We start from the raw sequence: 19,970 nt of genomic DNA, 5'->3' as shown, positions 1-19,970 counted from the left end.
ACAGCTGTACAGGACCCACCAGGAGGCGTGTCCACCCCCTGGAACCGGCGGCGGGATTGTCCTTGCTCACCCTAGTGGCGGAGTTGGGGTGGACAGGAGCCAGAACTCCGGGTGCGGAGGACAAAGGTCTCGCGTCCAGGTGGCCGCCCCCTGGGCGGCTTGGGCTGTGATGCACCTGTTCTCTCATTTGCAAAACTACACTTCTAGGGTGCACCGTCCAGAGCCTCGGGAGGGGCCTTCATGGCTGGTGGGTGGGAAAACGCTCTGTTGTGAACGCTTGTAGTTTGGAATCCCCTTCAGGTCTTCCAGCATATTCTTTTGATTATCCTGAAAGGTGGCAAACCATCCTCACTTAAAAATGGTGTGGTTGTTGGACCCAGCTGAGTGTTGTTTGCAGCGCATCCTGGTGGTTAGGCCAGTTACACCAAGTAATACCACTGGAAGCTCAAAAGGAGGTGGGGCTTCAGCCTGGCCCCAGCCTCGCCCACCTGGAGGCCACGGGCCCCTGAGCACCTGGAACTTGCTGGTCTGACCTGACGTGTACTTCAGTGCAAAATACACACCAGCCTGTGGAGATTTAGCATGTCAAATAGCTCAGCAGTCATTTTTTCCATATTGATTACATGCTAACATGATATAATGGGTTAAATAAGAGTATATCATTAAAGTGAATTTCCATTATTTCTTTTTTACTTTTTAAAATTGTGGTTACTAGGAAATTGAAAATCGCATACGAGGCTCGCGGCATGTATCTCCTGGGCAGCGCTGGTCTGGAGAAGGGAATTCATTTTCTTGTGTGGGCTCATCAACTGACCTTGAAATTCTGGAATGATTCTTGAATTCTAAAAATATTCTGGACAATGGAATGGAGTCATCATTAGAATGAGAATAGAGCTTTTCCAGACTATTACTTGGAAAGGCAATGTGTGTGATTTTTTTTTTAAGTTTCATATGTTGGTTGTCAGATGGCCTCATGTGCCTCACAGTGTCCGGACAGTGGTTGAGACAGGGAGGGACACCCTCACGACCAGGGGTGGCTAGAAGGCTTCTCGAGAGGTCAGCCTGGGGGCGATTTGGGTAGCAAGGAACAGCCCTGCCTCGAGTATCCAGGAGGTGGCCCGGGCCGGGCTCGGCATGTGCAGCCTGTGGACCAGATCCAGCCTTCCATTTGTTTTGTATAGTGTTAGCTGTTAGGATGGTTATGTTTTTTAATGGTTGAAAAAAATTGGAAGAATTCTTTTTGTGTGACAAGTCAAAATGACATGAAATTGGCATGAATACCTGTTACCAAATTCTCGTGTGAGCACAGCACACCTGCCACGTGACATCTGCATTCGCACCGTCAGGCAGAGTTGAACAGTCTCAACAGTGACCATCAGGCCAAAAATGTTTACTGTCTGGCCCTTCACAGAGCCAGCTGGCCTACCCCTCGGCCGAGGGGTCACTTGATTCTGTAGCCCACGTTGAAAAGTGGGGACTCGGGTGCCCTGCGTGTGGCTGAGGGCTGAGGAGACGAGGACCCCGGCTGGGCCTGAGCCCCCCAAAACTGGTGATTCAAGGTCATGCTGACTCTGGGAACCTTAGCAGTTAGGGAGAGAAGGGAGTGGTGGATCTTTCTGGGTAAATGCGCAGGGCGGCTCTTGGGCCAGCAAGGAGCTGTGGGAAGGATGCTGTGTTTGGGAGTTAGCAGCCATGAAGGCAACTGGAACATGGAGCCGTGGGAGACGGGAGATCAGAGCTGGGGGCCATGGAGGGGCACCCAGAAAGCCAGAAGCGGCTGGGGGTCCAGCCTTGAGCCGCGTGGTCCCAGGACAGTGAGACCGCCCCTCCCCTGCTGAGCCCACCGGACCCCCAGCCCCTGCCCTCTGCCCCAAGAGCCTGTCCGAGTGCTGGAGGCAGAAAGAACTCCATTTAGGGAACATCCTAAATCAGCTCTGGATGTGGAGGGAAGTGTACAAAATGCAGAAAATTCAAAGAACAATATAATATACCCTGAGAACCTCCACCTGTTGATAATTCAAAAAAATTTTATTGTGGTAAAAACACATGACATAAAATTTACCATCCTAACCACTTTTAGGTGCACAGTTCAGTAGCATTAGGTACATTCACAGTGTTGTGCAACCTTCACTCCCATCTGCCTCCAGAACGTCTTCATCTTCCCAAACAAAAAGTCTGTCCCCATTAAACACTCACTCCCGTCCCCAGCCCCTGGCGCCCACCATTCTACTTTCTGTCTCTATGAATTTGACTATTCTAGGGACCTCATATAAGTGGAATTCAACAGTATTTGTCCCTTTGTGTCTGGCTTACTTCACTGAGCACAGTGTCCTCAAGGTTCATCCATGTGGTAGCAGGTGTCAGAGTTTCCCTCCTTCTTAAGGCTGAATAATAATCCATCACACGGATGGACCTCACCGTGTTTATCCATTTCCAATCGATGCTTGGATTACATTGACTTCAAGTCTTTCTTGTTTCTTTCCGAGAGATTGAGTTGCAGCTCCTCTGTGGTGCTCCCATCTGAGCCCCACACCCGGCCCCGAGGCTGGCCTGCCCCCGGCCCAGCGTGGCCCGAGTCTCGGACATCCGTGACCTCTGACTGGGAAGTAGCTGTACACGCATCTTTTCATTTGCACATCATGTGTGCAGTCGTCCCACTCCCAGCTTGGTTGGTGGCCCTCCTGAGCCCCTTTGATGGGAACGTCTGGTTGATCCACGTAACTGCTGCCTGGCTCTTTGTTTTGCTTTTGCTGGAATTAGAGTTGCTTTTTCATTTCATATTCCCAGTCCTTCCGTTTCCCCGTCTGTGAGTCCAGATTTTTCTGCTGGGATATTGCTCCTTTTTGCAGAGAATCTTTAAGAGTTCTGTAGATCTTCTGGATCTGAATCTTTGATTTCTAGTTTATTTTTTTCAAGAATAAATTGTATGTAAACTCGGGTTCCTCATGAATCACTTGCGACCCTTCCCAGCTGAGTCGGCCAGTGTGCTTCGGGATGTCGGGCTGGCTTTGGGTTGACAGCCACATAGGCCGGCGGCCGTGGAGGAGGCGGGAAGGATGGGAAGGAGGAAGGGGAGCCAGGACCTTCCCTGGGAAGCACAGCAGAGAGCTGAGAAGTCCAGGAAGGCAGGGGCACCGGGGTGAACCCTGAGCAGAGAGAAAGCCTGGAGGTTTTAGGAAATTGCCGCTGTGGGAGCAGGGTCTTCTAGATCAGTTCTCAAGGGCAGTTTTGCCCCCTGGAGACACTTCGCACTGTCATGGTGGGAAGGGGTGCTCCTGGCATCTTGTGGATGGAGGCCAGCCAGGGATGCTTTAAAACATCCTGCAGTGCACAGGGCAGCACCCCCCTACCCACTAAGAATGACCCGGCCCCACGTGTCCATAGCGCCACACTGAGAACTCAGTTTGCCCTCTCTGTGGCCTTATGGCCTGGCCTTGTGTTAGCAGGACCCCTTCTGTGGTCACTCAGCTTCCGTTCTGAGCCCACTGGTGTGAGGCTGGAGCAGCCCCAGTGCCAGTCCACGACCTTGGGCCATGCCTCTCCTCTCTCTTCCTCACCCAGGCAGGTCTGGACAAGCCCCGCCTGGGCCCAAGTGCACAGAGGATGGAAACACCCCCCCGGCAATGTCTCTGGGCCGCCTCCTTCGCCGGGCCTCCTCCAAAGCCTCGGACCTCCTGACCCTCACCCCGGGTGGCGGCGGCGGGCCCCCCTCCGTCCTGGATGGGGAGATCATCTTCTCCAAGAACAATGTCTGTGTGCACCCACCGGAGGGGCTGCAGGGGCTGGGAGAGCACCACCCAGGTGAGCCTGGGACGGGGAGGCCCCAGGGCACAGGCTGGGAGAGGAAGAGCTGGGGTCACAGGCCTGGGGAGAGCTAGCTGATCTCGCTGAAGTTCGCAAGCCCCAGCTTTGGAAGGCTCCTGGGTCATCTCCCCGTTTGCCCGAATTGCCCCATCTGGGAAGCAGGCCAGTGACCTTTGATGGGGTGGGATGGAGGCGGGGGTGGGAGTTGGGGGGAGGACAGTTTAAGGGGAATTAGCCTGTATTTTGCATGTGGAAGAGGGCAGTCAAGCACTACGGGGGTGCTGGGAGAAGGGAGCCCCCTGCCCACGGTGGCGGGGAGGGGCATCCTCCTCTGCAGGAACTTGCCTAATGGGGGGCTTTCCCCCAGGCCCCCTTCCTGCAGCCCAGAGGGTGGGAGTGAGGTCCGAGTGGGGTGTGAAGCCCACCTGGGAATCAGGGGATATGGAAATCGTAGATCCTCTGCACCCTCTGTCCTTTAATTCACCGTTTCAAAATCATGAAGAAAACTCTCAGACTCTGTAGGGATGCAGATGGAGGAGGGTCCTTTCCTGACCCTCTGCAGGGAGCCCCGCATGGCCCTGGGCCTTTCTGGAACTCTCCAGCCCACAGCCCTGGGCTCAGGTGGCCTGGGGGTGTTCGATCTGGTCCCAGCAGCCCAGCACCGACTCCTGAGTCCCTCAGCCTGGCTGTCCCGAGGAAGCATCGGGAAGACCGGTTCAGGAGGAGGGCATGAGCTCAGTGGTAGAGTGCGTGCCTAGTATGCATGAGGTGCTGGGTCCAATCCCCAGTAGTGCCTTTAAAAAAATGAATAAATAAGTAAATAAACCTAATTACCTCCCCCGAGGGAAAAAATTGGTTAAAAAACAAAAGACGGATTAGTGATACCCAAAGCCTGTGTGGTCCTTTGTCATTCTGCAAATGACTTGCAATAAATAAATGTATTGCTTTATTTAATTTGCATGACAACCTCATGAGAGTAGCCAGAGCCTGGGCAGGCCTCTGTCTTGGACCAGGAGGCCTGTGGTCAGAGATGCTCCCCAACCCCAGCCTGGGGTGGAGGTGGGGTGAGGACCCTGGACTCTTCCCATGGCCTCCCCAGGCTGCTGAAGAGTGCTTCTGGGTCCCTAGTCCCAGTGCACCTGCAGCCCGGCTGGGGCCCGCCTGAGTCCAGACAGAGGCCCCACGCCAGACGTCGGTACATTTGAAAGTTATGGATTACGGTCAGATCTGGGCACTTCACTGCATGCAAATTTTATGTCAACAAAACGTTAAATAAATTAATTAAAAAAGACAAGGTGTTTAAGTCATGCTAATAAACTTTTTTTAAATAGCAATTTTTATTATCTTCAACATGTCACCAGCCCACACTTGGGCTGTATGCTCTTTGATACCATTTTTTTTCCTTTAATAGTGGTGCTGGGGATTGAACCCAGGACCTCCTGCATGCTAAGCACACACATTGCCACTGAGCTACTTCCCCACCCACTAACAAGCTCTTTGAAAAGCATTCTATCCTTTCGCCTTGATATCTTTATAGTCGCCCGGAGAGTTAGGTGCAGATTTAGAATCATTGGCTCCTCCAGGTTCCGAAGCAGGAGAGCCAGCTTCCAGCCTCGGCTCTTCCCTGCACTACAGGGGCCCCAGGCATTCTGCTGTGGCACCGCAGCTCCGTCCACGGCCCCCACTTACAGCTCAGGTTGGAAGCCCCGAGCAGGCGCTGGAAGCAGACTGGACTGTGTGGCAGGAGATTCCAGGGTCCTGGTCCCGGAGGGTGCTCTGGAAGGGGGTCCAGGTTCTGGGTGGCGTGTCACCGTGACCCTGTGGAGCCTGACCTCAGGGCTGACTCCGAGGACTCGAGGGGCTGGGGGCAGAGCTTCTAGGCTAGGGTCTGAGGGTGTTACGTGTTCCGGGCATAAACAAAAGAACAGCAGCAGATTTTGGAGGGCTTCTGGTGTCGTCCTGCTGTGAGAGAAGATGAGGGAAAGAGGGCAGAGGTCTCAGGCTCTCTTCCCGACCCAAAGCCATGTGATGAGAGGGTGTGAGACCCTTGGCCTCAGCCAAACGTTGCCCTTCTGCACAGCTGGCTGGCAGCCCCTGCATTCGCCTCATCTTTTGGTAGTAGGAGCTGTACCAAGGACTCAGGGTCGAGGACGAGCCCTGGGGCATGCAGGGGCCCCACTTTGGCCCCGGGGGTTCTCAGAACAGAGACCGGGAGGCCTGGGAACTTGGTGCAGTAGGCCCGGGCGTCAGGACATCCTGAAACGGTGCTGCAGGAGAAAGGCCGCCCTCCCCCAGCCTGAGCACTCGGGGGCCGGGAGGGCCCTCTCACACTGCGGCCCTGGAGAAGTTGCTCCTCGTCTTTGTCAGCAGTCCAGGGCGTGACATCGAAGACGGCCCCTTCTTCCAAAAAGCAGCGTTAGAGAAGAAATGCTAGGAAGATACAGCCAACTGGAAAAGGCCCAAACGCCACTCATCTTGGGCTGACTCCTGTTCTGACTTAGCAGTCAAATCCGTAGGCTGCGTCACTCCTGAGACTGCGGGGAGGCCGTGACGCCACGGGGCTCCTGGGCCCCTGCGCTCCCCCCCGGCTGCCCGAGCTCACCCAGATGGGGCGGCTGGTGGCGGTGCGGAAGTTCCGGGGCCCCCAGTCGGTGGACAGGGTGGGGCTCCGAGCGAGAGCGGGAGGGAGAGCACAGGGCGGGATGCTGCATGAGGGCCCGGGCCCCTTGGATCTGCTGTGTGTGTGCTTAGAAAGTGCCCACAGCTTTCATCCATCCCATGATCAGCTGTGTCCCTCGGGTGTTTTCTTGTGTCTGGAGCCCGGCTGGTCTGCACACCCCCACACTTTTACTAAGCTGTGGCTCCTGTGAGAAACCAGCCAGAGGCACGGCCGGCAGGACCCCCAACCCCCTGTCCTCCTGACCCCTCACAGGCTACCTGTGCTTGTACATGGAGAAGGATGAGCTTCTGGGGGCCACCCTCATCCTCGCATGGGTCCCCAACTCCCGGATCCAGAAGCAGGACGAGGAGGCGCTGCGCTACATCACCCCAGAGAGCTCCCCGGTGCGCAAGGCTCCCCGCCCCCGGGGCCGGCGCACCCCCAGCTCAGGGGCCCCCCACCAGCCGTCCCCCACGGAGCCCAGGTCCACCATGACCCCCAGAGACGAGGACATCCTGGTGGCGGCCCAGAGCATCCGGGACCCGGAGCACATCAGCCCCTCGCCCGAGGACGGGGAGAAGCTGGCCCCGGGCCTGGGGGTGGACGGCCCGCTCCCGGCCTCGCAGCCAGCCCACAGCGACTCGGGAATCTTGTCGGCGGTCAGTTCGCAGGACGGGACGGAAGAGGGCCGGGAGTCGCGGCCGGAGGCCGGCGAGGAGGAGGGCTCCTTGGAGCTGTCGGCCGAGGGCGTGAGCAGGGCCAGCTCCTTCGACTCGGACTCGGAGGCCTTCTCTTCGCCCTTCTGCCTCTCGCCCATCAGCGCGGCGCTGGCGGAGAGCAGCAGCTCCGTGTTCCTGGAGAGCGAGAGTGGGTGAGTTCCCGGCTCCGACCCTCTTCTCTGGGGCCGCGAGCCATGCACGTGGCCCTGCTCTGCTCACTGAGCGCTGAGGACAGGCGTCGCGTCCCGCCCGCGCCCGGCTCTCCCCATGTCAGAGCCTCCGCACGCTGTCCCCGACTTCACGCCACCCTAGGGGACTGTGCTGGACGTGCAGCCTGGGGTGGGGAGCTGGGGGTTCCCGCCTCCTTCTCTCCCCTTCCCTAGGACTGAGCAGTCCCCGCCAGGTCTGACCTTGGCATAACGCAGACCAAACCCCCCCGGGGCCAGGCCCCCGGGAGTCCTGGCGTCTTGTGCGCTGGGCGGGCAGGAGGTGGTTGGCCACAACCCCCGGGCAAGCTTGGGAGGCCTGGGTGACAGCAGAGGGCTTGTGAGGGAGGCCTGGTCTCCAGCAGGCTCTGTGCTCTGCCTGTGGCCAAGCCAGGCACGTGGCCCATCCCGCCCGAGGGGTCCCGAGCCTTGCAATCTCTCACACCTGCAAGCTGCGTGAGGCTGGAGCACAGCCTCAGGGGAGATGGCAGCATTTACTCTACAGCCCGAGAGCCCAGCGGAGCCAGATGCCCGGACACGGTGGGCTCGCGGGCCCAGGCCACACACGCAGGGGCCAGGAGGGGCAGCAGTGGTACCTGCACCCTCCCCAATGGGGGAGGGTTGTCATAATGCCTTGTTAGCCACCATGCAGTGTTGTTAGGGGTCCTCAAGGCCTCACAGAAGTGGGTGTGCACAGGGCTCATGAACCATGGGCTTGCGATAGCCCAGAGCAGCTAAGCAGGTGCGGGATGGGCCACCTCTGACTTCTGCAGCCCCTTCCCATGCTCTGCTGTGGTCTTTGCTCTCATTAGACTTCCAGGCTAACAGTGGTGACGATGATGACAGTAAGCACTGACATCACAAACAGTCAGTGCACAATCACTGAGCTTGTGATGCGAGCGGGCGTGGTCCCAGTTTTGCCTGGACACTGGGTGTGTGTGCCATGGATTACTTATTCTTATGCTCACAACCACCCACACCCTGTGAGGTGGGTCCTAACATAACTCCTGTGTATAGAATGGGAAAGCGAGGCTCAGAGAGGTTAAGGAACTTGCTGGAGGTCACCCAGCCAGTATGGGAGTTGAGCCAGATTTGAGCCCAGCTGGGTCTATATGAGACCCGACACTGATACAAGCCCGGGAGACAAGGAGCGGGCAGAGGAATGCGGAACGCTTTGCTGGCTCCAGTGGGAAGGAATCTGAGATGGATTCTTTCCTGTTTTCGTAGGTATGGTCCATTGAAGCCCGAGGGTGAGCTCACATTTGTCTCAAGGACTGGAGGGCGTGTGTAAGAAAAGCGGTCAGCTGTGTCCGAGGACTCCAGTGCCCGATGCGGTTCACTGAGCCTTGTGTTTTTTTCTGATCAGGGAATCAGGCTGGGAAGGAAACTCAAGGCCTCCCCTGGGTCCCGCTGCTGGCGGGGCGCGGTCAGAGCTCCCCCTAGTGGTGCCACGTTGCCGGCCCCTCCCCATCCCCCTCCCTCAGCCCCTGAAACCACGAACCCACTTTCTGTCTCTATGAATTTGCCTATTCTGGACATTTCACACCAGTGGGATCTTGAAACTTGTGTCCTTTTGTGTCTGGCTCCCTTCACCGAGCATAATGTTCTCGAGGCCCGTCCAAGTGTGTCAGGACTTCGTTCATTTTTATGGCTGGCTAATATTCCCAACGATTTCCCCCTGAGGGTGGATTTGGGAGCATTATTCTGTACTGTGTGCAGACTTCTGAGCAGAGCTGGGCGGTGGCTGTCAGGTGTGGGAGTTTGGCCGCCCCGTCACGAGTCCCTCCTGTGGTCATGCTTTGGGAGCCCTAGTTTTACCTTCAGCTCCCTGCTCCACCCAGTGTGGTTTAGGGGTCGTGTGTCTGCGTAGAGCTGCCTAACAGACAGTGCGGCAGCTCCTGGGCGCGCTCGGAAGACTGCGGTGTCATCAGGGCAGTCCCTCCCTAGCCATGGAGCCCCAGCAATTCCATATTGCTTACTCTTCTGGCCCCATCAGTCCAGTTCAGCCAAGGCTTTGGGCTGGGGCAAGATGGAATGGGGTGGCTCCTGACCCCCGGGAGCATGTGCTTCTGTTGGGGGTTGATGTAGAAATAACCTGTTTCAGGAAACATGAGAGGTATTACATGGAGACCCCCTGGTTCCCTACCCAGCCGTGCTTGACAGGTGGCTGGGAGCTTAAAAAGAAAGAAAAGCAGACATGGATTCTGAAAGGGGCTGGGTGGGTCCTGGAATCCTATAGTGCACGTTTACTTGCTGCTTTCTCTTGGAGCTGAGTTGCAGTTTTGTGTCCCCACCACAGCCGAGCCCCTGGAAGCAAAGCGGGTGCTCCTCTGCTCCCTCCTGGTGGTGGGCCTGGAAAGCTGGACTAAATGGTCAGTTGTACTGGACGCTGGCGTTCCCAGCCTGGTGAAAAGTGAGGATGCCCCGGGCAGCTTTGAAGGCTCCTGGTGCCCCGGCTGCACCCAGACCGACTGAACCAGAATGGCTGGGCTGGGGCCTGCCATGGGCAGTGTCTGAACTCCCCAGGGCACTCCCAGTGCGGCAGGGATTGATAACTGTCCCTGTGGCTGGGACCACAGGGAGAGGGGCGTGGGCCTTGTGCTTCGGGCAGAGGGAGTCTGGGGCGAGGTCCCGAAGTGCCGTCATCCACTGGACCAGACACCCTGCAGGGAGCTTGTCTTCTGGGATTTGAATGTGGCCATAGCGGCTGCAGGTGGAGGCTCCTAATTTAACTTGGAATTGGTCCCCAGGAGGGGAGCAGGCAGGCAGGCTCGCGGGATCCCTCTGGTGGCAGAACCGAAGAACTACATGTGGAGGCTGAGCTTGTGGCTGGGAAGGGAGAGGAGGAAGAGCAGCCCCCCCGGCCAGGAGCCCCCCAGGCATTTCGTCATGTGGCAGGCGGCTCACAGAGGGCCGAGTGGTTAGAACGGCAGTGCCCCTTTGTGTGCTACCTGTGGTGTATGGCCAGGCATGGACTCATCCCTGGGTGGTAAGGCCACCTGCCATGGCCACCCCAGCCCCAGCAGTGATGGCTGGAAACCCTTGACCTTATGAATGTCCGAGTCCTATTGGGAGATGGATGGACAAGGAGAGCTGTGCCACTGACTCGCCATCACGGGCCCTGGTCTCACTGAGGTCTGAGTTCTAGGAGCAGGAGTGAGGGTCTGTGGCTCTCTTAGTCCCAGGCCTTCCATGGGGTCAGAAATCAAAGCTTTGGACTGCGATGAAGGTGAGGATGACCAGCAGGCAAGGTCAGTGGCCAGCCTGTCATTCATTTCTGTCCAGAAAGGTACCCAGTCCAGTCTCAAGGGCCAGTTGGGTGAGGGTGTCACCTAACCCCCATATGACATGTCAGTTGCCCCCCGCCTTGGGGAAGTGTGCAGCGATATGTATGAAACACAGCTCCTCCTCCCCAAATCAAAAGGGCTCTTCCAGAGCTCATCCTAAGAAATAATCTAAATTACAGAGACATTAAGCACGTTTGCATGAAGATGTTCATCATTCTATTCTTTATCATGGAGGAAAAAGGAGAAGAATCTAGAGGATTCATCCATTACGATTCATCTTCCAGATCCAAGGGATCTAATGGGGGCCGGAGAGCCTCCTGAGGTCGACGCTACTTGCTACATGAGTGGTGATGGGTGTGCATTTTCCTGAGGAGGGGGCGTCCTCCGACTCCCCAAAAGGCTCAGGACCTTGGAATTACCAGACGGAAGAATGTGCAGTATTTGTAAAGGCTGTGCTGCAGCGTGGAAGTTCATGTGTATCAGAAACAAAGCAGGTAGCAAATGACGTGCACATTTTGATTGGCATCCATGGGAAGGCCTGGGGCATGAGTGAGGCTACCCGAGCTCAGTGGAACTTTCTAGATCTGTGCCTTCGAGGGAGCGACACTGCCTTACTCGGCTAGGGAACACTTGAAAGGTGGCTAGTGGCTCCGGTGATGAATTTTTGATTTTACATAACATTGATGGAGGTAAATTTAAGGGGCACGTGTGACTACCGTACCAGGCAGCACGACTGAAAGGAAGCTTGCCAGTATGTTAGGACAGTGTGCTTACGTGTCATTTTTTTTCTTTTCTCATGTTTCAGAAATGTCACACTGTAATTCTATTAATCTTATGATGACAACAAGTTTTAAAAATAGCCAGTTAAACGCCTGCATAGCTCCCCCTTGTCTGCTGTCTTGCATGCTTGTTAATGAGACATTAACAAGCCCCCTAGGGCTGTGTGAGGGCCTTCCAGTGAAGCTGATGCCACCGGCCAGCCACCCTTGTCCCCAGAGTCGTCGTCATCGGTGCTCCCACCCCCCAGGGTAAACGTGTGCGAGTTCTCCTCTTATTCCCTCCATCCTCTTGTCATTACTGGTGTTTGTTCAGGGCAGCTGTCCCAAGGAAAGGGTGGCATTCAGGTTACAGGACGGGCTGGGTGCCTTTCGACATGGGGCCTCTCGCCGTGGCGTCCCTGGTGCAGTGGTCCGGCCAGCCCCGACTCAGGTCCAGGAGAGCCAGGCTCGGCCGTGGGGGTGGCGCGGAGCACTGGCCCTCGGAGTCCCGCCGGGATGTGCAGCTGCCTCCCGACTTCCGTCTCCTCCTTAACCTTGCTCACCGCGTTTCGGCCGGTGGGTCCCAGCAGACTTCCCCTTCCTGGCCGCCCTCCAGGTAGAGCACTGTCCCCCTACTGTTGAGACCCCAGCCGACTGGGTCTCCTCTGTGGGTCTCCTCTGTGGCCCCCACTTGCCCTGCAGAGCTCCTGCCTCTTTTCCCAGCCTCTCGTTTGTGTGGCATTTGGTGTATGCTGCCTTGCACTGTTGCATTTCCGTGAGACTTACTGGTCGTCTGGACCAGTGCCGTCCTATAGAACTTTCTGTGGTCATGAGGGCTACCCAGTCCAGTAGCTGCTAGCCACGTGTGGCTATGGAACCCTGGACGTGTGGCTTTGGCAACTGAGCAACTGGACTTTAAGTTTATTCCCCTTCAACAAGTGTGAGTTTCAGTCGGCATGGGTGGTCAGGGCACGGGTGGTCAGGGCACGGGTGGTGAGGGCGCGGGTGGGGGGGGCGCGCGTGGTGGGGGCGCTCGTGGTGAGGGGGCGCGCGTGGTGAGGGCGCGCGTGGTGGGGGCGCGCGTGGTGGGGCCGCGGGTGGTGGGGGCGCGCGTGGTGGGGGCGCGGGTGGTGGTGGGGGGCGCGTGGTGGGGGCGCGCGTGGTGGGGGCGCGGGTGGTGAGGGGGCGCGCGTGGTGGGGGCGCGGGTGGTGAGGGGGCGCGCGTGGTGGGGGCGCGCGTGGTGGGGGCGCGCGTGGTGGGGGAGCGCGTGGTGGGGGAGCGCGTGGTGGTGGGGCGCGCGTGGCGGGGGCGCGCGTGGTGGGGGCGCGGGTGGTGGGGGCGCGGGTGGTGAGGGGGCACGGGTGGTGAGGGCGCGCGTGGTGAGGGCGCGCATGCTGGCCCCGCAGGGCCAGGAGGGGCGTGGAGGGTGTAATTGTCCTCTTGGCAGAGTAGCCCCTCAGAACGCTCTGTCAAGAGGAAAAGGGGAAAAGACCAGAATGAGTGAACAGGTGCCCCCAGCCCCCACGCAGGGGCTAGTTTCCTGGGGGGTGGGTGGCAGGAGGGGTCACGGGCAGAAGCCAGTGAGGAGCCAGGCCCGAGGGCAGTTACCGTGACAGCATGCCAGCGCCCACCTGCAGAGGGACAGAGGGAGCCAGGCTGAAATAAATGGCATCTTAAGTGCTTTTTGCCTTTAGGAGGAGAAGGCTGGATGACACCAGAGTATCGGCGGTAAAGGCTGAATTATTCATACCTTCTAGTCATTGCTGGTGTAACTGGTCCTGCTCGCCCCACCCGGCTCTGGGGAGAATCCAGCCGCGGAGCAGGACCCGGAGCCAGTGAGCTCAGCGGGCCAGGTCCGGGTGCTGAGTGTCGTTGCCGCGGGGCTGCCACGAGGGGCCCGGAGGGTGTCGTCCAGGGTCGCCTGAAGCGTGGTGAGGGGCAGACTGTACCGTGAGATTCTTAGTCGCTTTGGGCGGTTTTCATAAATAGCCTTGCCGCTCCTCTTCTGTCCAAGCATCTCAGGGCAGGTGGGCGAGCCAGCGGGAGTGAGAGGTCCAACCCGAAACGGGAGAGGACGGAAACTGCAGGAGTGTGGTACGGATGAGGGGGACGCCTTTCTCGCTTTCCCATCCAGAGCGCTCTCCCAGAGGTGGGGAGCAGGGGTGGGGCCGAGGGGGGGGGCAGAGGACGGGCCCTAGGAAGACAAGGAGGGGGCTCATCGGGAGGGGCCATGGGCTGCCACCGCCCAGGACAGCCATGGGATGGAGCACTGAGGCGTGAATGGGTTCTGGAGAGAGAGAGGAGGTGGAGTCGCCAGGAGTTGGTGAGAGATGGGATGGCCCAGTGCTGGCGGGGTGCACCCCCTGCCCCCCCAAATTTCAGTAAGATACCTCTGAGCCCGGTTGTGGGCCAGCCCAGGTGCTGCGGATGCCCCGAGGATGCTCCGGGAACACCCACCCTCACCCCTTCGGGGCCCCCAGCAGCAGCCTGGCAGCGGGGAAGCTGGCAGCTTCCAAAGATCTGTTGTTTGGGTTTGTTTGTGCTTCTGTAACCGGGAGCTGAGATTTATTTCTTTAAAACATCCCATCTCCCGACACCCTGCAATCTGTTCTGTGTGTCGTGAAGACAAATCTTGTCTTGTGTTTCTGTAGCACTCGGCAGGCTCTGTGCCGGCATCTCTCCCTCCACGACCCCCGCCTGCCTACTCTGCCGCCCGCCCGCCACCCCCCTAGTCAAGGTGGTAGTCACCCGCTGCTCCCCTGTGCCTGGGGGGTGGCTGATACCAGGGGTCCGAAGGAAGCCACTCCGAGAAGGGCAGCTGGCAGAACTGAGCCCTTGGACCGGTCCACAGCCTCCAGGCTGGAAACAGCCCGGGAGCCTCCCTGCCAGGGGAGGAAGCCAGGCACTGCCTGGGGCTGAGGGCCCTTTGCCGTCTGCCCCACGGCTCTGGAAGTGCGTTGGCAGGCGGCTGCCACTGGCTCCAGGAGCTTGGAGGGGCTGCCAGGGAATTCAGGCTGGGTCTCGACAGTGCCCAGTCCTTTGATGTGAGACTCAGGGCGGCTGTTTGGCTCAGACACACTGTCTGGGGCAGGATGGGGCAGGCTGGCTGGACCAGGCGAGCTCCACGGTCAGATGTCCAGATGTGAACCAAGCCCTGCCGTGATGCCTGGGGCATGAGCTTGGCAAGGTGTTTGATCTCTCTGTGCCTCCGCTTCCTCATCTGTTAAATGGGGCCATCATGAGGACAAAGCGATGCTGTGACTGAAAGCGCGCCACAGAGGACTCAGTGCAGAGTTTACCGGGGTGATAAAAATGAAGGTGGCACTTTTATAGCACCTACCAGTGTGCCAGCCTGATTCTAAGTGCTTTGTGTTAACTTCCCGGAGCCGCCAAAACAAAGGACTGCAAACCGGGCAGCTTAGAACAACGGAGGTGGATTCTCACAGTTCTGGAGACCAGAAGCCCTCAGTCAGGGTGTCGGCAGAGCCGGGCCCCCTCTGAAGGCCCAGGGAGGATGCTCCTGCCTTTTCCCGCTCCTGGGGCCCCCGCTGTTCCTTGGGGCCACCTCCCTCCAGTGTCTGTCTCTTTTGGCTTCGCCTCTTCCTGTAAGGACCCCAGTCCGTGGACTTAGGGCCCACTCTCAATCCAGGATGAGCTCATCTTGGGAGCCTTAGCTATTTACATCAGTAAAGGCCCTGTTTCCAAATAAAGTTCCAGATGGACGTGAATTTGGGGGACACTATTCAACCCCGCACACGCTTTGTGGGTACTGGCCATTTAACCCTTGAAACATTGCCTAAGGTCAGGGCTGTTCTTACCCCATGGGGGAGAAGGTTGAGGCCTAGCGTCCCAGCACAAGGGCTCCTGGCTGAGGTACCAACTCTGTTAAAAACAAAAAGCAAAAGAATCCAAACAAAGCCAGGCCCTTGTGAGGCCCGTTCCCATCATCACCTGGCAGTCGGCCTCCCCTCCTGGCCCAGCCCTGTCAGCCCCCGGGGTCTGTTCAAGAGCCCAAAGAGGCCTGGGGGGCCTGAGCAAAGATGCTGTGGAAATTTGCTTTATAAGTGACAGAAGTAAAGGGAGGGAAGTAGCTCAGTGGTAGAGCACATGCTTAACATGAGGTCCTGGGTTCAGTCCCCAGTGCCTCCTCTTAAAAAAAAAAAAAGGACAGAAGAGTGATATATGTCCATCTTAGAAATTTGGGAGAAAAGGCATAAAGAGAGTATTTATGGCCATTGTTTGCCTCCAGTGTTGCTATTATAGTTTGGTTTACTTTCTCTGGCCTTTCAAAGACAGGAGTTGGAATTATCCATCCCAAGGGTCAGCAGACCTTTTCCTATAAAGGGGCACATAGTAGGCATTCTCAGCTTCTGAGTCACACAGTGTGTGTAGCTTCTTGGCTCTGCCCCTAGAGAGAGAGCGGCCGCTAGCACCATGGACGGGGTGAGTGTGGCTAGGGTCCAACAAAACTTTATTTATGGACTCTCTGAATTTTGTATGATTTTCGTGTGTCATGAAGTACTCCCCTCCTTTCGACTTTTTCAACGTGTAAAAATGGTCAAGCCCACCCTTGCTGTCAAAAGCGGCACAAGGTGCTCGTGCAGCTTCCCTCATAAACGCCAGGGTGTGGAAGACGCTGGGATGTTCATTCTTCAGGAGGTGAGTGGAGGAATAAGCTGGTGTATGTAGACAGGGGTTCTTCTTGGTGCTAAGAAGAAATGAGCTGTCAAGACAGGAGAAGACATGGAGGAAGCGTAAATGCATGTTGCTAAGTGAGAGAAGCCGGTCCGGAAAGGCTACAGACTGTATGATTCCAACTATCTGACTTTCTGGGGCAGGCACAGCCGTAGAGGCAGCAGCAGCAGATCATGGTTGCCAGGGAGCAGGGGAGGGGAGTTTTAGGACCGTGCACCCATTCTGGACGGCACTGGAACGTTCACCGTACGTTTGTTAAAACCGCAGCATGTTCACCACCAGGAGTGAGCCCCAGTGTGAACCGTGGGCTTCAGTCGTTCACCGTAATGCGTGACTATTGCTTCATCAATCATAACAGGTGCGCCAGGCAAGATGTTAAAAACAGGGGAAATGCTGTCGGCGGGGCAGCCGCCACTCTAGGAACTCTCTGTACCTTCTGCTCAAATTTTATGTAAGCCTAAAACTGCTCTAAAAAAAAAAAAAATTCTTAGCTCATGGGTTGTGCAAAGACAGACAGCGTGTCATAATGTGCCTACTTCGGGTCTAAACCGGCACTGCCCAGTAGCAATGTAATGAGAGCCACACGTGTGAGTTAAAATTTTCTAGGAGTCTCGCTTTTAAAAACTTTATTTTGAAGTAACAATAGAGTCACAGGAAGTTGCAAAAAAATAAAAAAATATAGGGAAGCCCTATACACCCAACCTCCCAGGATGGCTACATCCTGCCTAAAATTTACATGGTACACATCCCAAACCAGGAAATGAAGGTGGGTACAAATGCTTTTGCATTTTGCCAAAAATCAGTAGGGGATATTTACGTCGGCCTAACAGCTACATTTTAATAAGTAAAAAAAGAGACATGTAAAATTAATTTGAGTAATTACCCAGTGCACCCAAAATATTACCATTTCAACACGTGACCAGTGTTAAGAATTGGTGAGTGACGTTTAACTAGTCTATCTTTGTACTAAGTCTTGGGACTCCTGTGTGTGCTTTACCCCAGAGCACAGCTCAGTTTTCATTCGCCACGTTTTCGAGTGCTTGATGCCACGTGTGGCATGGGGCCGCTGCGCTGGCCAGCTCTAGTCTGTCCTGGTTGGTAGCCTCCTTTTTTTTTTTTTTTTTTTTTTTTTTAATATTCTCTGGCCAGCCCTCTTCCTTTGTCTTTGATGGCTGGATGGCTTCTAGGAGGAATTCTGGAAAAGTGTTCTGTTATCCCAGCTTGGGGGGTGGAGGGTTCTGTAGCCCTGACTCCTCCCTGACTCGGAGCAGAGATTCTGGAAGTCACCAGCCAGGTGTGTCCCCCACGGAAGCAACATTCCAAAGAGATTCCTGGCAGAGCCCTCGCACGGGCGGGTCTCCCTGGAAGCACGCTATTGTTGACTGCCCTCCCAAGGACTGTCAGCTCTTTAGAAAGCTGACCTCTTTCTATTAAAGCTGTCAGGACAGGGAGGAAATAAGTGCATCAACCCTCCTGAAGTGAAAAGAAGGAGTTCAGGCTCTGGGCGAGGCCATGCTCCCCAGGGACGTGGCGCTCCCACTGCAGGATGGCTGTCGAAGGACAAGGAAATTAAACTGTTGTCGCCTCTCCCCCTCAGCTCCTGAACCATGACAGCCCTCAGGGGGTCCTTGACGCAGCCCTCGATGATTTATTGCAGGGGGCTGTAGGGATGCCCTCTGGGGGCTGGGCTGCTCCGACCGCTCGGAGCCGCCATCGGGAGCAGGAAGCCAGAGGCCCTGGGGCCGGGCTCTTGCATCAGCAGCCCTGGCGGCCGCTCTGTGGGGCCCACGTGAGCTTCCAGGAGCTCTGAGCGTGAGGTCACGGAGCAGTGACGTGGCAGTGCCCCCCAGGCGAGCAGGGAGCCCGTGCTCTGCCTTTGGAGACCCACGCCTGGCTGTTGCAACGTAACCCAATACCTGATGAAATCCTCCCTGAAGGCGGCAGGGGCTGGCAAACGACCTTTGTCTGTTGATTGGAACCTTCCATATCTGCTGCCATTTGCCTTAGCGTTCATTCCCAGCAGAGTAAACAAGGCATTTTTATTTGGGTTTTTCATTTAATTCAGCCAGTGTTCCCTAAATGCCTGTGATGTACTGGGAGAAAGGGCTCCTGGTGGCCCCTTCACTGTACCCAGAATGTGCTTCCTTGCTTCGAGGGATCTGTTTTGGGAACCTGAGAGTGTGGTCTCCCTGACGATCTGACAGCTGAAGCCCAGCCATGCTGGTCACTCCAAACCGCCTGTGCTTTGAAAGCTGAGGGCCAGTGGAAGCAGACTTGGACTCTAGTGCCAGCAGGTGGCCTCAGACAAGCTTCAGACCTTCCTTAGCTGTAGGTGATGACGCACATGGTCCCTCAGTGTGGCTGCCCTGCAGCCGCGCCCCTTGTCACTTCCCAGCTCTGCCCAGCCACGTGCCCCAGCAAGTCTCCACCTTCGTTGCCCCAGCTTCTCCCTGACACGGTGGGACGGTGACCGTCCATGCCCACAAGGCCATCACGAGGCACGGCTGGTCAGCACACTGGAGGTCTCCAGGGCGGGGCACAGAGACGAGCCTGAGGGCTCAGATGGCCACACACCTCTTCTGCACATTTTGTGTGATTGTTTCCCAGATGAGGTGCAGACCCTCTAGAGAAGGATGGGCCTTTCCAGAGGGGCTGTGGGGCCAGAAAGGGCTTGTAGGAGGGAGGTGCCTGCCAGGGTCAGGGTAACATGGGAGGAAGAAGTCAGGAGTGGAAGTGTTCTGGAAGAGGGGAGGGTGACTGTCTCATGGGTCATGGGAAGAGGAGCCCCGCACACGTCTGGGGGGAGGGGAAGGGGAGGAAACCTGGGACCGAGCAAAGGGGGCGGGGCTGGACGTGGCCTCTCCCAGGAGCCGCAGGGCTGGCGGGGAGGGCCGACCCTGTGGATGGTAAAGGCATCAGGATCTGTCTTGCTTCTGTAAATATTTAAACACTGGGAGGATTATTTTTGGTAGCTACGGTCTCTCTCCGAGCCTGGCGGGCTGCCGGGCTGCCGGGGAGGGTGTCGAGTGACAGCGGGCTCCCTGCTGGCTCCCCCGGGCTCCGCGTGCTCACGGTCACAACGCCACGATTTAATTGGGGCCGTGGTCCCCCCCTTCTGGGAGGGTGAGGACAGGCACGGGCTCCTAAGCTTTCCCCTTCAGGGTGAGATCGATGTGACAAACACAATGTCAGCTCAGAAGTTTCCCTGACGGCCGTTGAAAGTGACAGTGCCTTGAGCTTCCAAACCTCGAGCAGTGAAGTGTAGGGCCAGCCGCCGGCCGGGCACCCCCGGGGAGGTGGCCACGCTCCGCCAGACCCACCTGGGGTGAAAGGACGCATTGTGTGCCCCGCAGAGCTGCGGGGCTGCAGACAGCCGTCTTCGTAGGGTCCACAGGGCAGACGTGCAGGGGAGCCTGCTCCCGGCGGGCGTGGACGTGGGGCGCTGAGGGCCACCGGGGCCCGGCCATCTGCCGCGTGGCGGCCCGTCTCCTCCAGCCTCAGAACTGAGTCTGGCCAGGCATCACGGCCCTGCCGCTTCCCCGTGAAGGAGGCTGGCAAACACCAAACCTTTGAAACTCCATTTTCCTGGAGGTGGCACTTTGGCTGAGAAGGGCTCTCCGCGTGCCCAGCAGATGGCAGGCTTCCCCCAGATCAGCCAGGGGTGTCCACTGCCCGCCCGCAGCCACCGCGCCTCCCGCCCCACCCCCGCCCGGGTCCCCAGAGAGGAAGTTCCATCTGCCCTTTGTTGCTCACCTGTCCCCCGTCTCTTCTCACTGCCTCCTCCCAAAGGGCTGCCTGGGGGTGTGCGTTGGGGAGGGAGCGCCAGTTCAGACCCAAGCCA

The 19,970-nt window shown here is 57.3% G+C and overlaps 1 protein-coding gene across 5 annotated transcripts in view; it reads left to right on the top strand.

Annotated features, from left to right (window-relative positions):
• The window catches only part of TBC1D16 (TBC1 domain family member 16), a 74,808-nt gene that overhangs the window by 10,798 nt on the left and 44,040 nt on the right, over window positions 1–19,970 (top strand). For 3 of the 5 annotated variants that reach the window (XM_074343878.1, XM_074343876.1, XM_074343880.1), the window contains exons 2-3: window positions 3,562–3,801; window positions 6,737–7,334. In XM_074343878.1, coding sequence (XP_074199979.1) covers window positions 3,624–3,801; window positions 6,737–7,334 — 776 coding nt within the window. In that variant the 5' untranslated portion in view covers window positions 3,562–3,623. Of the gene's footprint in view, window positions 1–3,561; window positions 3,802–6,736; window positions 7,335–19,970 lie in introns of those variants that run through there. The other 2 variants (XM_074343877.1, XM_074343879.1) reach the window with 2 other exon arrangements.

Source organism: Camelus bactrianus, chromosome 16, assembly GCF_048773025.1.
Source record: "Camelus bactrianus isolate YW-2024 breed Bactrian camel chromosome 16, ASM4877302v1, whole genome shotgun sequence".
NCBI lineage: Eukaryota > Metazoa > Chordata > Mammalia > Artiodactyla > Camelidae > Camelus > Camelus bactrianus.
Note: the sequence above shows the minus strand (reverse complement) of the source record. Positions and strands in the feature narration are given on the sequence as shown.